We start from the raw sequence: 15,576 nt of genomic DNA, 5'->3' as shown, positions 1-15,576 counted from the left end.
CATCATATTACTACTTTTAAATTGTTAATTAAAAATTAGTAGAAAATTAGTAGATTTTTTCGCATTTCGTAAGGTCCCCATGTTCTCCTTCTCGGCTTAGATACTACTCAGCAATTAAATAGTCACAGATTTTAACAGGGAAAATATTTTGAAGATTACTCACACTGATTGTACTAATAATTGCATTTGGCTATGAGGAAGGGACCCCATAAAATGGTGCTTTAAACAAATTTCTCTCACGTTAAAAAAAAAAAAAGGCTAGATGGAATGGAGGCTTCTCAGAACCTAACTTCTGAATTCCAAAAACACATCTTCCTTCACCTCACAGTTCTGAGAGGTAAAGATCTTAAAAACTGTACCACCTAACTAGTTCACAATTAGATTTGTTTACAGATTGCATTACTAACAAAGCCCACTCAAGGGATTACACATCATTGATTTGGCCTGTTTTTTAAATTTTTCTAAGTCTTAGAATCTAAGAACTTGAACATATTATTTCTGCCCATGTGTACACAGGATTATAATTCAATAAAAACCATTTAGAAAATTCAAAAAGAATAACTTTTTATCCAATTATATTAAATTCTACCTTTAATAATGCTTTGCATCATTCATTTAACAAAAAATGTTAACTGAGTTTTGTTCAACTGATATGATATGTAAGGTTTTTTAATAATAAAAAGAATACCAAAATCAGCACTATTACAGAGAAGCAGAAAACAGAAGCAAATAGTTGCCTGAATTCTTCCTTTTCGTTTTACTAGTAAAATGTGTGATCTTAGATAATTGTTTCTTGTTCATATTTATTTATGAACAGAGTCATAATCAATGGCTGTAACATGCAAATGAAATGTGAATTTAAAAAAATATAATACCAAAACACTGTGATGCAGCTATATCAATTCAAAATTAGTCTGGAGTTTTTTTCTCCACTTCACCACAGCTTCTCTGGATCTCATCATCTCTCGAACGTCCAAAATCTCAAATTTCAACATTTTACTCTCTGAATACAATTCAGTTGTTTAGATATGGAACTCCTTTCTGCAGCTTGTCACTCTGCAGGATGTTACTGTTACCGCTAGGGTGATATGAAATCGGGCATCCCCCAGCGGCATAGTGGGGGAGGGAGGGGAGCTCCCTGGGTTTTTCCCCACCAACACAGCAAAGAATTACAGGTCAGCGAGATTTAGAAGTAAGATTTATTGAAAGTACATTTTAGAAGGAGAAGGGCCATGCTAAGGAAGGCTGCAACCCTGTGGAACTGGAGAGGTGAAAAGATAAGACAGAGTACGCTCCAAGGGAGGAGTGAGTTTCCAGCAGAGAACTGTGACACAGAAGTGGGAAGGTCCACTTATATTTCAGCCATGATGGGAGGGCCTAGATCATTCATATGTGAGGTTATGTTGACTGACAGTTGGCTGCTATATAACATTTGCCTATTGTGCATATGCTTACCCACAATTCAGTCTGTGATAATTAGATTCATGAATTTATGGGCATAAACATGGTATAATAATGATAGTATAATGAGGCTGAGTACTTTCTGTGCATGTGTTTGTGGCTGGTTAAGACAGAGCTTTTATGGTCTTTGTGCTCTAGGAGTTGGGGTAATTTATAACCCTGAAAGGGAGGTATTTCTGGGATCCTTAAGGGAGATCTTCAAGGAAAGTTTCTATGATTGCAGAGCTGTCGCTCATGCCTGACTAACCACCTAACATTACTACATTTTTTTACTTCATTGGATGTCATTTTCCCTTTCTTTCAAAATGTTGCATAGACATTGGCCTCATTTTACTTCCTAGTATACTCCAAGCTCCATTCTGCCTCAGGGCCTTAGCACATGTTGTAGCCTTTTCCTAGTCTGCTATTTATTGTGTATTTTTCAAGTTTGGCTCCTTCTTATCCTTCAAGTCTAGCTTCAATGTCACCTGCTTGAAAATAACTTTCCTTATTACCTTATCTATGTGTTTACCTCCTTGTTATTCTCTGAGACTGTACCCTATTTCTTTAAACAACACTTAACCACAATTGGCAACTAAATATTTGTTTGCTTGCTTTTCTCTGTCTCCTCACTAGACTATCAGCTCCATGAAGGAGGCGATAAACTGTCTGCTTGCGTATTAATATATATTAATATACCAAGTACAATGACTGGCACATTCTAAGCTCTCGAGAACTATTTGAATAAACAACAAGAGAACTATATAATATATCTTAGAGTGATAATTTTTCCAAAGCATCCTACTCTACATTTTACCTTTACCAAAACGAAAGATGTTCAAATCATGTATATGATGAATATTGTCACAAAATCTCTGAAGAAAATTCTCCCATAGTAAAGTATATAATTAGAAATATTCATATTGTAGAAAGTGTAAAAAGATTATAATCTACAGATAATAAAATAGATAAAAGTATATGTGTATATATGTATTTACATATATATTATACTTCTATAATTATACATATGTATATATACATATATGGATGTACATGTATTAATAAGAGTGGGAGAAAAGATGGGAGAAAAAACAACAGGGCTGGGGTGGTGGAAAAACAAAAGTATATAGTGAAAATGTCCCCTAGCAAATTTTTTCTCTTGGAAGGAAAACTGCTTAAAAATTTCTGAAAAATATTAATATACTCTCTTCATTAGATGACCTCTTAAAAATGTTTTTCTGATTTCAATCAAATAACTGTCATTGAAATTTACTCTCACTAGGTCACTATTGGTGAGAGCACAAACTAAAATGGAAATATTGATATTTTCCTTGCCATAGTTGTTCATTAAATACATCCGAATCTGAGTCTTTCATTTCCACTTCAGTTGACGGTAGAACAAGCGCAGCAGACATAGCCCGGAAAAGGGGTCTAGGTCAGGTTCTATGTACATGGACCTAGGAACCATGTCTGTAGGTAGGTGACTTGTCTGGCAAAAGTTCAAGGAGGTCTCTCTGAATACATAGCAAGCTCTACCTCCTGGTTTACCATGGACAGTCCCTATTTATTCCAGCCACCCCATAGTTAGTAACATGACCCCCTTTCACACTCAAAACTGTCCTGGTTTAGACGATAAATTATATAGTAACCCTACTTATAGCTCTTTAAGAATGTTGCCTGTTAAATGCAAGGCAAGCATAGAAATAATAGACTGTGTGTGTGTGTGTGTGTGTGTGTGTGTGTGTGTGTGTGTGTGTGTGTATTCAGGGGCAAGACTCCTGAAGAATGTAGACAATTCTCCACCCCTTTCTCCATCCAATTCCTTTAAACCCTGTTCTATCCCTGGCTCATTAGAAATTTAGCTGATAAAGAATTTTATACCTAATATGTTCGATTAAAACATGTATGCAGTATTTGACACATTTTGATATTTGCTGACTTTTGCGACTTTACATTTGTAATCAATCATAGAATAGCATTCGTTTAACATTACTTTTTCAAGTTTCAGACTTCATTTTTCTTTAAAAGCCCAGTTGCAACCACCAAATACCTGACTCAGCTCACAACTAGAGACAGAGCAAATTTCCCAGCCCACTTAATTTGAAAGCCTGCCAAGATAGGTGAAAGACCTTATAAATATGTAAAGCAGGAAGTTCAAATTACAGTCAAGTAAATCTCTAGTGATTGATGTTCTTTCTAAAACAATTAAAACAAAACAAAACAAAACAAAAACTAACAAAAAGCAGCATATTTCTAAGACCCCCCTTACCAAACGTTGCACCCGAGTTCAGACTGGGCAATGTACTTTTAGTACTGTATTTATTTTGGATTTTTACCACTTCCTGGAGGCCAGGAGGAGGCACAGTGGGAGGATCCAAAAAAACTCAGTACCACAGCCATTTTGTTTGTAAGGCAGAGTGGTAGAATTGTCAGCCAGTAAAGGTTTTTGAAACGTAATTTTTAAGGAGAAAAAAAATTTGCTCATTGTTTTTATTTTAGCCACAAAATTCATTATTTTTATTTTTGTTCTCTGAACAAATGCTAGTTACTATGTCTAACAAATTTTGTTTTTTTAAGGAATTAAAGCTCTCCGAGCTAAAGGAGTCGTGAATTTGTGCAAGGATGACTGGCTTCTCTAGGTACCTTAATGATATCAAATCAAAGATGTTTTGAAGGAAATAGTTTTGAAATGGCCATATTTGTATCCAAATTATACATCGACATTTGTGAAGTGATAAACAATCGCTTAAGAAAAGCATTATATTCCTTAAAATCCCACATACAAGAAACGAGAGTGTTCCTTAAGACGTTAAAACGGCATTTTCCTGAGCTAACAAGCAGTCGTGGGTGCTATTGTTTTGCAGTGTCACTTAATAGCGAGCTTAGACTTTTGTCATTTGGATGGCTGTGCTTTTAAAAGCCCAGTGTAAAATGGCACACACACTGCATTTTTTTCCGAGCTGCAGGAGGCGGGGGGAGCGGGGGATAGTGCAGACTGTAGGGACACTGCCCTCCTAGCCAATCAGAGCACGTCTGCTTGCCATCGCAAAGTTGTTAACCCCAGAGTCTTCTGGCTGCCGCTGCCTCCTCTGCTTTTAATCTTCTGTAGATATTTCTCCGATTTTTCCCAGACGCCCACAGATCCTGGGGGAAGCCACCCCATTCAGTACCGATCATGGAAGAAAGTATTACTTTTTATTTACCAAAAATTGTAAAGATGTTTCAAGATCCATATGCTGCCTGGAGGCTGTTGTTTCTAGGGACACAAGTATCCAGCCTATATTGTTACAATTATTTTTCAAGAACTGGCTTCTTCTTTGCCTACGCTAATGGTAAGTTTGTAATTTTAAACATTTATGTCATTAAATATTTAAATGAGCCACCAGATAAAAAGGATTTTCATTGTGTTTCTTCTTACAAAACCAATCTTTGTATTTTTCTTTAGCTTTGATCTGAACATTCCACCTAATCTTGTCTAGTTAATCTTTACCAAAAGAAAAAAAAATAGTTTTTTTATTAAAGCTAAATATTCATAATATAAATTATACTTTAATTACTGTGAACTACGGAGGAACTCAGCTATTTCAAGATGGACTTGTTTTGTGCCAGCAATGTTGGATATGCCAAATATGTGCATATCCTCTTTATAAAAATCATATATTACCTAATGTGTCCAGGACTAAATTGTCAGCTGGTGAACTATGGCTGTAGTTTTGAAATTTTTTTTTAAGGCCTATTGTGGTTTTCTTGATGGATCACTCAGATACAAACTACAGAAAAGCTGCCCTTGGTATAATGAAGGTGGAGATTGACATAACTGGGTTTATATTAAGTTATGGCTGTTACTAAATAGTGGATCTTTTATTTGCTGATCAGATCTAAACTTGTATTCCATGATGTTAATTCTTCGATGCTCTTCATTAGATAATCTTTGCAGATCTATCTTGTATTTCTCCAAAAAGGTACATTTGGGAGACATTTTGTAATTTTTGGCATTTTTCTAATTTTTTTTCTTTTTGCACACGGTGGGAGATCTTTTTTGTTTTGCATTGATCTGTGTTGGTGGCGCTGTAGTGCTCCTCAACAATCTATGTCAGTTTCACTAAAGAAAAAAGGAGGAAAAAGAAGAGGTGGGGCAAGATTTGATCTATTCTCTTATTCCTTTTTTTCCTTAAAGAAAGTTTAATTTGGTCAGAGGAAATTATTCAGTTATATGATTTAAATGCTTTCTGTGAACTGTGAACTGTGGGTGAGAGCAGACATGTCGTCACAGCCAGTCCGGGGACCATCAGGGACAAGCATGCAGTTTGCAGTTGTGTTTTATCTGATATGACTATATCAGAATTCTTCAATGATAAAGCTGTTGGTTTTTCCTCAGTAACATTTTGCATTTTCCTTATATTACAGTATTATACATTTTAATGTCTTTTCAGTTTAACAAAACGTTGAGTTTTAGTTCACTGAACATTGTAAAAGTTGAATTTCATTTTGAACCTAGGGATTTCTTAAATTACTATTCTAAGTTTCTCATGGGAATTTACTAGTAGTTTGACATGTAATATTGCCTACATTGTTGTTTGTTTTATTTTGAAATTATACTTCAATTGAATTAGTGTATATACTTACTTTAAAAAGAGCAAATATTTTTGGAATAAGATAATTCTTTAAGAATATGTATACAACTGCTTTTAACTTTTAAAATATTGGTATCCCATATCTAAATTCAAGATAAATCTTTTCCATCTTTGTTCTTACTGAGTTATCTGATTAGAGAATATGGGATTTAGGCCCAAAGCCTCACAAGAACAAAAATGTATATTATGATTTGACATAGGTTTTATTGGTCTCTGTGAACATTTTAGTTGTTTATAAAGATAGTAAGTATATTCTTCGTTCAAAAAGAAAGTGGGAAGAATCAGTAGTTGTACCTAAAAACATATTATTTTGGCAAATAAAATAAAAACAACTGAAATAGTATCCTAGACCACCTTTCCATACGATTGAACAGATTATTTCTTGAGAGAGTAAAAATTTCTGAGCTTTTAAGTTTTTTTATTCACTTTGAAATATAAAAATGCTGTTTCACTAAACATTTAAAATTCTGAAGAAAAAGAATGTGTGTAAGTGACTAGGAATAGTATTCCTGAGTTTTGTGTCCCTATAATTTACCTGTTTAGGATCCTTTCCTTGAACTTAAAAAATAATCATATATTATGCCCACATTTTATTTATACTACGCTATAAAATTTGAAAATATTCACTGTGACATTTTATCTCTTTGTAAAATTTAGATGCCCCCATCAAGACTAGTTATGACATTATAGATTATTTATAGAATGAAATACTGCAGGTATACGTATATTATCTAATCCTCTGGTTATGATGGAGAGTTTAGTTCTCTAAAGTTGATCTACTGAATAAAATATACTCGCCAATATGTTTATTGCTAAAATATTCTGTAATTCAGCTGGTGATATTTTAAATTTTAATTCATGGAAACTAAAGCTGTTTCTATAATTTAGCCCCCTTTTAAAAACAAACTGATGCTATGAAGTCCATATGTAGCTATGCAATGCTCTTTGTTCTCCAACATCATTGACTATTACATCATTGATTATGAAGTAACCATTATAGTTCAATCTTCACTTTAAAATATCATCTGTGGATATTTATATTAAAGATATTCTTCCATCCATGACTCTTACATCACTATGTAAGTAAAGAGGTTTAAATTTATGAAGAAAAAAACAATTCATTATTTTATATTATTCTCCATTTTAAAAATTCACCTTGTGCTTCATTTTAGCTCTTGATTCTGTGGATAGTCTTTTTGTAACTGGCAACATTTTTGTAGGCATTTGGCTCATGAGTTTGGTGTGATTATGATTAGAACTATTATCTTAAACACTGTTTTCACAAAAATATTTATTAAATACAGCATTTAGAGAATTGACTTCCACAGTAACAGTTGCTAAATCATGAACAATAAAGAATTCTTTTTTTAAATCTCGAAACGTCATTTTAGTGAACAATTACACACTTGTATCTTTCTTAAACACAATTTAATCAAAGATCTTAGCAAGTAGCAAAATTGACTATATTAAAATATATTATTTTTTCACCCTGCCCATCTCTCTGATGGAGGGAGGGGTCAATGAGTAGTGAAATGGCCAAAAAACAGGTTGTAGAAAGAAGAAATAAATGATACCAAAGGCATGGAGAATCTGTAAATCAAATTCTAAACAATAAAAAATGAACTTGAAATTATAGAGCTTGATCAATAACAGAAATAAACTGAGAATTTTATTAAGACAATGCAATGAGAAAACATAATTTCTTAATTTATTAATTTGTGTTCATTAGTATTGCTAAAGATTGAGAAAATTTTCAGGTTAGCCAAACCTATTAGGAAAGATGAGTTAACAAAAGGAAGAAACATTTATAGGGACATTAAGATGACCTAACATAAAATGCTGAAAATATTAGCCAGGACCAATCTCACATACCTTGGAATGAACTTTTTTAGAAGAAGGAAAAATAGCTAAAAATTTTCCCCTCTGAAAACCAAGTTCAATACAGACCTGAAATTGTATATGTTTCTAATTCTACCCACTGCTCTTGCATATTTACCTCTGCCATTTTTTGACATATTATTACTTTCCATGAGACTATTCAGATTACTGTACTCAGCATGATTTTGCAAAGGAAGAGAAGGGGGAAATAATAGACAAAGTCAGTATTTGTGTTATGATTTTGTTTTTTTTTTCTTTGAAAAATAGTCTCAAATGGAGAATCTAAAGGGAAAGTAAAGCAAAGATAATGGTTTCTTTATGAAAAATATTAAAGGGGTGTACTTTATATTTGATTTGTTCACATTCATTTTTATTTGGAGGTTTGTTTGTTCTATATTTTCCTCCTATCTATTATGTGCTATTATGCTAAGACACTAGGAGACAATGATAAGAAAAAGAGGCAAGGATCCCTCATGGAGTTTATAGTCCAATATGGTTCAACTTTCTAAGGATACTTTAAATCTAAGATCTTACATGTGGGAGGTTCCCATTTGGGAATAAAGGTCAAATAAGATCTCTGGAGTAAATTTTTTTTTTTTTAATTTAAATCTGTTTATACAGGATTTAACAAGTGTCCTTCTAATGAAGGACCAATATTTGGATACTAAATATTCACACATTGAGGGGAAGGTAGCCCTCAGATTCTAGATATGACCCAAAAAGATGCTACATAAATAGTTGGTTACCTAATGCACATTCTTATTGCAAAATGAGAAATAAAACATTAACTTATTTGCTTGAGAAGAGAGACGGAGAGGATCATTCTGGTAGTTGGAATTTGCAGCATGTCCTTCTGAGGTCCATTTAATGAAAACTTTTTTCAAATGTGGTAGAGACTCCTTTTGTACATCATTTTTAATGATGTACACAATTAAATTTTGTCATAGAGCCGATGAATCCATACTAAGATGCATTACGTCATTTAGTTTGCTTTCATACTAATATAGAATGCTATTGATAGCGGCATTAAAAAAAAATCGATCATTTCAACCTAATTAGCAACCAGGAGGCAAGCCAGATCTAGGTTGGGTTCAATAGCTCCACAGCGTTATCAAGTTCTTTAGTAGGTTTTGTTTTTTTTCTTTGCAGTAATGTTAGTGCTGTCTTTCCTCATAGTCACAAGGTGGTTGCTGCAGCTCCAAGTATCATATTCTGATATTACAATTTCCAAAGGGAGAAGAATTTCTCTTATACATCTCTTAATAAGTGAAGAAATTCTTTCCAGAGGCACACAGCACACTGCTTCTTATAGCTCACTGGCCAGTTTGTAGGACATAGTCATACCTATCCAGTGACTGGCAAGGAGATTGAAATGACCATGATTGTTTTGGCTAGGGAAGAGCTCTTGGAAGAGTGAACACTTACTGAGTATCCAATGTTCAATATGGTCAGCTCCTATTTGCTTTGTATAAATTTTAACTGCTTTCTATAAATATTCTTGAATGGTAAAACATGAATATCTGTTTTCATAAAGACCAGACTGGTCACAGATGCAGCTAATTTAAAAAAAAAAAAATCTAAAAACAAACATTTAATTAGAGCTTACTATGTTCCAGCCTCTAGGCTAAAAATGCTACTTTTATTATCTCCTTAAATCCTCACACAAACCTTGGAGATAGAACAATTATTACACCCATTTTATAGATGAGGAAACTGAGGCTTAGAGAGTTTTGGCCCAGTTACATAGTAAATAAAAAGCTGAGGTTTGGCCCAGGTTGCAAAGTAACTGAAAAAGCCGAAGTTTGAACCTGGGGAGTCTGAAATCAGAGCTTGTTTACTTACCTACTCTTCTATATAGTCACATTAGATATTTGCAAATTTATGGTGTATAAATTGACATATTTGAAATGTACTGTGTAATGTCACTGTTTCAAAGAATCCTCTAGTGAATTATTTTATAAATCTAATAACCTTTTCATAAAATGAGTAATTCCCCACCTAATTTATATATATCTGAATGTTTATATGTTGAATTCGCTAAAGGCACATTGGTACTGCATCTTATCTCTTCAGGAATACCTCATGAAATTCTTTTAGAAGTTGAATTTTTATAGGGAGAATAAAGATCAAAGATTGGGAAGTCTGTGAGACTTTATTGAAGTGGGTAAACTCATAATTCACAATGCTAGGTCCAAATATTGGCTTATATTTCACAACTTACAAGGTCAACTTTATGTACGAAATGTTTCCATCTTTACCAACTTTGAGATGTATGGAAGTTTTCAACTCTGGGATATTTTGGGGGGATTCAATGTACTCTAGGTCAGGGGTCCCCAACCCCTGAGGCACAGACCGGTACCAGTCCTTGACCTGTTAGGAATCGGGCCACACAGCAGGAGTGGCGGTGCAGCGGGGGGGGGGGGGGGGGGGGAGTGGGGGGACAGCGAGCGAAGCTTCATCTGTATTTGCAGCCGCTTCCCAGCGCTAGCATCACTGCCTCAGCTCCACTTTAGATCATCAGGCATTAGATTCTCATAGGAGCACTGGTCCCTGGTGCCAAAAAGGTTGGGGACCACTGCTCTAGATCAGTGGGTCTCAAACTTTCTAAAACACAGATTTCTGGTCCCTGCACCTAGGGTTCCTGGTTTAGTTGGTCTGGGATGGGGCCTGAGAAGTTGCATTTCTAGTAAGCTCCAAGATGATGCTGATGATGCTGACACTGCTGGTCCAGACACCCCTTTTTGAGACATTTCTCTACAGAACCAGATGGTACTTGCTGTGATAAATATTTTGGCTTTTCAATATGCCAAACTTTAAGGGATATCACTTAACATTTGGCAAATATAGGAATAAATACATATCGCAACATTAAATAGTGTGGTCAGGATAGCCTCGCTGGAAAGGGGAGAGTTCAGCAATGACTTGAAAGAAGTCTCTTCTTATGCCTCGGCATGAATACCACATCTGAGATTTATTTGCCAACAACTCATGTACGGGTCTTATTTTTAACCTTAAAAAAAAAAAACCAGCAATCCATAACATAAATTATTTTTAAAAGCAGGTAAAAATAGAACTTAGTTGCACTCAATAGCAAGTTACACCTAAAAAGATTTCTGTATCTGTGGCATTTTGCTGGGTTTTCTCAAGATTTATCCCACCAACCGCTAATGCCCTGCATTCATTAACATGATATGGTTTCGATGAGACTGAAAAAGAAAGGCTGCCATGCCAATGACCTATATTTAGCTCTGAAACTCAGGCTGCTGCCCCAATCCACTGGACTCTCTCCATCCTCCAAGACAGAGGTCAGAACCTCCAGTTGAAAAACACTATAATGTGCTGACGAGCAAAGAGAACCTTTTCCAAGAGTTTAATTGCTTCACTGCTTCGAGACTTAAGAAATTTTTAGATCTGAAGGACTTTGCTCATTTTTCATTAAAGTACAAAGTCCAAGGAACAGATTGCCAACATAAATGAGTGAAAAACAATCAGCAAATTCAATGTCCCTAACGTTTCCAGAAGCCAATATGAGCTTTGAGCTATCCCTTCATACCACTAGAAGCCTTGTTAGAGAAGCTAGTATGAAGTACCCTGAGGCAAGAGTAGTAAATTTAGGCTGATTTGGTCTAGTATCAAAAGGAGTCACTCAGCACCTATTTAATGATAGACTCAGATCATTTAGAACAGCCTAAAACTGCCAAGATTGTGTTGTCCAATACAGTAGTCACTAGCCACATGTAGCTATGTAAACTTAAATTTAAGTTTGAATTAATTAAAATTAATAATTCAGTAGCTACTCCTGGCTAATGGCTACCATACTAGACAACAGATTTATAGAACATTTTTGTCTTAGTTTGATATAACAGAATATTATAGACTGGGTGGCTTATAAACAACAGAAATTTATTTCTCACAGTTATGGAGGCTGGGAATTCCAAGATCAAGGAGCCAGTGGATTCGGTGTCTGGTGAAAGTCCATTTCCTGGTTCATAAATGGCCATTTACTCAATGTGTCCTCACATGGGGGGAAGGGGAGAGAAAGCTCTCTGGGTGTCTTTTATAAGGGCACTGATCCCATTCATGAGGGCTCCACCATCAGGACCTAATCACCTCCCAAAGGTGCCACCTCTGAATATCATTACATTTGGGGTTAAGATTTCAATATATGAATTGGGGAGGGGGACATAGACATTTAATCTATAGTAATTTCATGATCGCAGAAAGTTCTGCTGGAGAGCACTGATCCTGCAGACCACGGTAGGCTCACACTGCTGCACCAGTGGTTCTCAACTCTGCCTAAACTGAAAATCACCCAGAAACAAAATGGCTACACCCCATCCCAGGGATTCTAGTTGGTCTGGGATGGGATCTGGGCATAAATATTTTCCAAAACCTGTCCATGAGATTCTAATACACAGTTGGGGTTAAGAATTGCTAAGTTACACGGGTGAAGTAAGACACGAAGCCTAAAATTTGAGAGATCAGTAGATTAGAATTGTTACTTCTCATCTTAATCTTTCAAAAGCTACAATCCACCTCCTAGGATGCAAGGAAGGTTTCAAACTAAAATAAAGATAACTGAACTGACCAATCAAGTTCTGTGTGATGAAACATTAAGTTGGCTACTCAATGAACCCCAGCTTTAGCTGGAAGAGGCCAGCCTAATAGCTGCTCTTAAGTTATGTTACATTATGTCCTCAAGAGTGAGTCTTGTATATTGACAGACTATTCTAAAGTTAACTTGAGTTTTTTTAAATTAATATGAAATTTAGTAAAGTTACATATCCAAAGGCAGTTCTTATGTTTTCAAATTTACTTTACAAGTTTTATCATATTTACAAATCTTGCAATTTTAGAAATGATGGTTCCTTAAAGTTTGGTCTCATCTATAACACTATTTATTAAACACTTTCCAACTTTTTATACTGCATTTATAAATTTACTACATACAATTGCCTCCTTTGTTGCTTACAGAACATTGTCAAGAAGTTAAGAAATGCACACATATCTAATAAATTTAACTTCTAAATACAGCGATTCTTAAGTTCTCTTTAATGTTTCAACATTATATATAACTTAGGAATCCTACTCAAAAGTCTAATAGGCTCATCTCGTACAGCAGTAGGCCGAATGTTCTTAAAGAGAACAATTACCTGCACTAAAAAATATTTCTGAAGTTAATAGATGCATATCTATGAGGATAACAGTTATATATATCCTACCAAACAATTTCAGGTGTTGCCTCTCCAAGTGAATTTTTTTTCAGTCTGCCTTCTCAGTTTATTGAGATTTCTTGATGAGCAGAGGTTTTGGTTGGAACATAACTAGACCCTTGTCTGAGATATTGATGTGGCATGCTGAGCCTTATTTATATTCGCTGTATCAAAAAAAAAAAAGAGAGAGAGAGGGAGGGAGGGAAAGGGGAGGGAAAGGGGGATGGAATGGCATTCTGAAAGCTTACTTGCCTAAAATATTGAGTTATATCTTTCCTTTTTTCAAGCCAGGTTAGAATCTGGTCCCCATGCAAGTGGCTACATCAATTGACAAATATTTGGATTTTTTATTTCTTAATGCTCTAGAATATATTACTGTCCTTTATATCTAAATCTAGAGACCTCTGAACTTGGCAGAATCCTACATTCCTTCACAGTCTGTCTTGTAGAGCAATCAACTTTATTTTAGAACAATCAACTCTTGCAGATATTAACAGATACTCAGTTAACACAGAATCTCTCTTATGGCTTTGTCTGACTGTGTGGTCACAATTTCCAACTTTATTCTATAGACAAGGTTTTTTTAACTTCCAGAATAGCTGACTAGAAGCCTCTCCCTACACATTTTATTGAAGTCAGCATGAGAATACTTTAAGTACACAACTTTGACAGACCTGTTTGAGTTCCTAGCCCTGCTCTTTACTACATGTACAACCTGGGGCCAATTACTTATCTGTCCAGACCCTCAGTTTCCTCTTATATAAAACAAGGTAATTTAACCTACCTCATTTAGCTGGTGTGAGACCATGAGTTAGTGCATTTAAGCCACCTAGAATAATGCCTGATATATCATAAGCACTCAGAATAAGCTTTAAGTTCAGGTTGCATAGAGACCCCTGATATCAGAGATCAAAACAGGACTTGCACAGTGTGATAGGAATTTTTAAAAATCACCCCATTCATGTGTATAGATATTGCAGTATTAGAGAGGCTCTCATTGTCCTCTCCAGGTACTCTATTGAAAGTCAACAAGTCAAATAGCTTTTCCAAGAAGTAAGATGTCTTTGTTATCCGCTCTTCATTTATTAAATAAATCTTCATTGAGCTTCTACTACATTAAAAAACAACAACAACATTGTGCCGAGCCTTAAAGGATTAAAAAGAGAACAAAAGAAGAGAAGCATTTGGGAATTGGGATAAACTTTGAAGGTGATTTTTACCAGAGAACTGAAAGATAGGAAGGCTTTCAACATGTAGAAATTGAGAGAAGACATTCCAGGTAAAGAAAGCAGTGTGAGCATAAGCGAGGAGGAGAGAAAACACATGGCATTTGAGAATAGCGACTAGAAGTCCAGTGTGGGTAAAAAGTAAGCTATAACATGCGGGTTCAGAGCCTGGGAGAGACCCACGACAGTATCTTGGAACCAGCACAGATAGGATCTGGAATCTCAAGTTAGGGACTATCTGGATGTCAGTCAGTGGCCACACAATACAAACCCAGACGCTTGTAACTGGCCAGAAAATGCTGATGAGATACGTAGGAGGAAACTACCTTGTTTTTTACAGTAATCTGCTTACCCATTAGCCTGGTAGAGGAAAACTCCAATGGTCTGAATCTCTGGCCAGGTAAGTTTTGAAGGGGAGAGTTAAAGAGAAGCAGAAGGGATTGAAAGTTTGGGACAATTTTTAATAAGTGTGAATACTGGGCAGCAGGGGGCAGCATGAGAGCACCTAAAAATGCATAAAAGATTTGCTTCAGTAATATTTCCTGACAATTATGAGTTTATAAGGCTACTTATATTATTAAGAACTTAGGATTCTTTTTCTCAAAATGGATAGAAATTGAAAAGAAGAGAAATAACAGGCTGGCTAATGGTAGAATGATGTTGCTGTTTGAGAGCATAGAAATAAACAGTTGTCTATGTATTCCTTTTAAATGAGTAGTAACTTAGAATTCATATAAATTTGAAAATGTATAAATTTCAATTAGAAAACACACCTTTATATGGCTCCTTAATATTGTGCATTTTTTAAAGTATGCTCATTCAGCTATACTACGTTAAAGGAACCACTATAAAAAGTGGGAAAACCCTTGAAAATAAAGCATTAGTTAAATAATTAATAAAAATTTTAATATACATTCTATTTTACATACCATATATATGGAATTTTAAATTTTGTTTTTTTTTTTTAAGTCTGTAAGTCTTTAGACTTAAATGAAATTTTTTTCTTTATATCTAAAATTCAAGACTATCTACACTAAATTCCATTATATTTTTTTCTGGTGAAATTCACCTCTTATTAATCTTTTTAGAAGTTTGGATGGTAACTGATGAGCAGAAAATTGGAAGTTTCCATGTAGATTTTTTTTTTTTTAGCTCTGGAATTCACCATTGTGAACTCTATATTAC

The 15,576-nt window shown here is 34.9% G+C and overlaps 1 protein-coding gene across 2 annotated transcripts in view; it reads left to right on the top strand.

Moving 5' to 3' along the window:
- Positions 1 to 4,484: 4,484 nt before the first annotated feature.
- EPC1 (enhancer of polycomb 1) overlaps positions 4,485 to 15,576 on the top strand; it is a 94,850-nt gene continuing 83,758 nt past the window's right edge. Inside the window, exon 1 of one of the 2 annotated variants that reach the window (XM_039839760.1) lies at positions 4,485 to 4,772. In XM_039839760.1, coding sequence (XP_039695694.1) covers positions 4,770 to 4,772 — 3 coding nt within the window. In that variant the 5' untranslated portion in view covers positions 4,485 to 4,769. The remainder of the gene's footprint in view (positions 4,773 to 15,576) is intronic. The other variant, XM_039839761.1, reaches the window with a different exon arrangement.

Source organism: Pteropus medius, unplaced genomic scaffold (assembly GCF_902729225.1).
Source record: "Pteropus medius unplaced genomic scaffold, Ma_sr-lr_union100, whole genome shotgun sequence".
NCBI classification, from domain to species: domain Eukaryota; kingdom Metazoa; phylum Chordata; class Mammalia; order Chiroptera; family Pteropodidae; genus Pteropus; species Pteropus medius.
The sequence above is the reverse complement of the archived record's forward strand: the minus strand, read 5'-3'. Positions and strand labels throughout refer to the sequence as shown.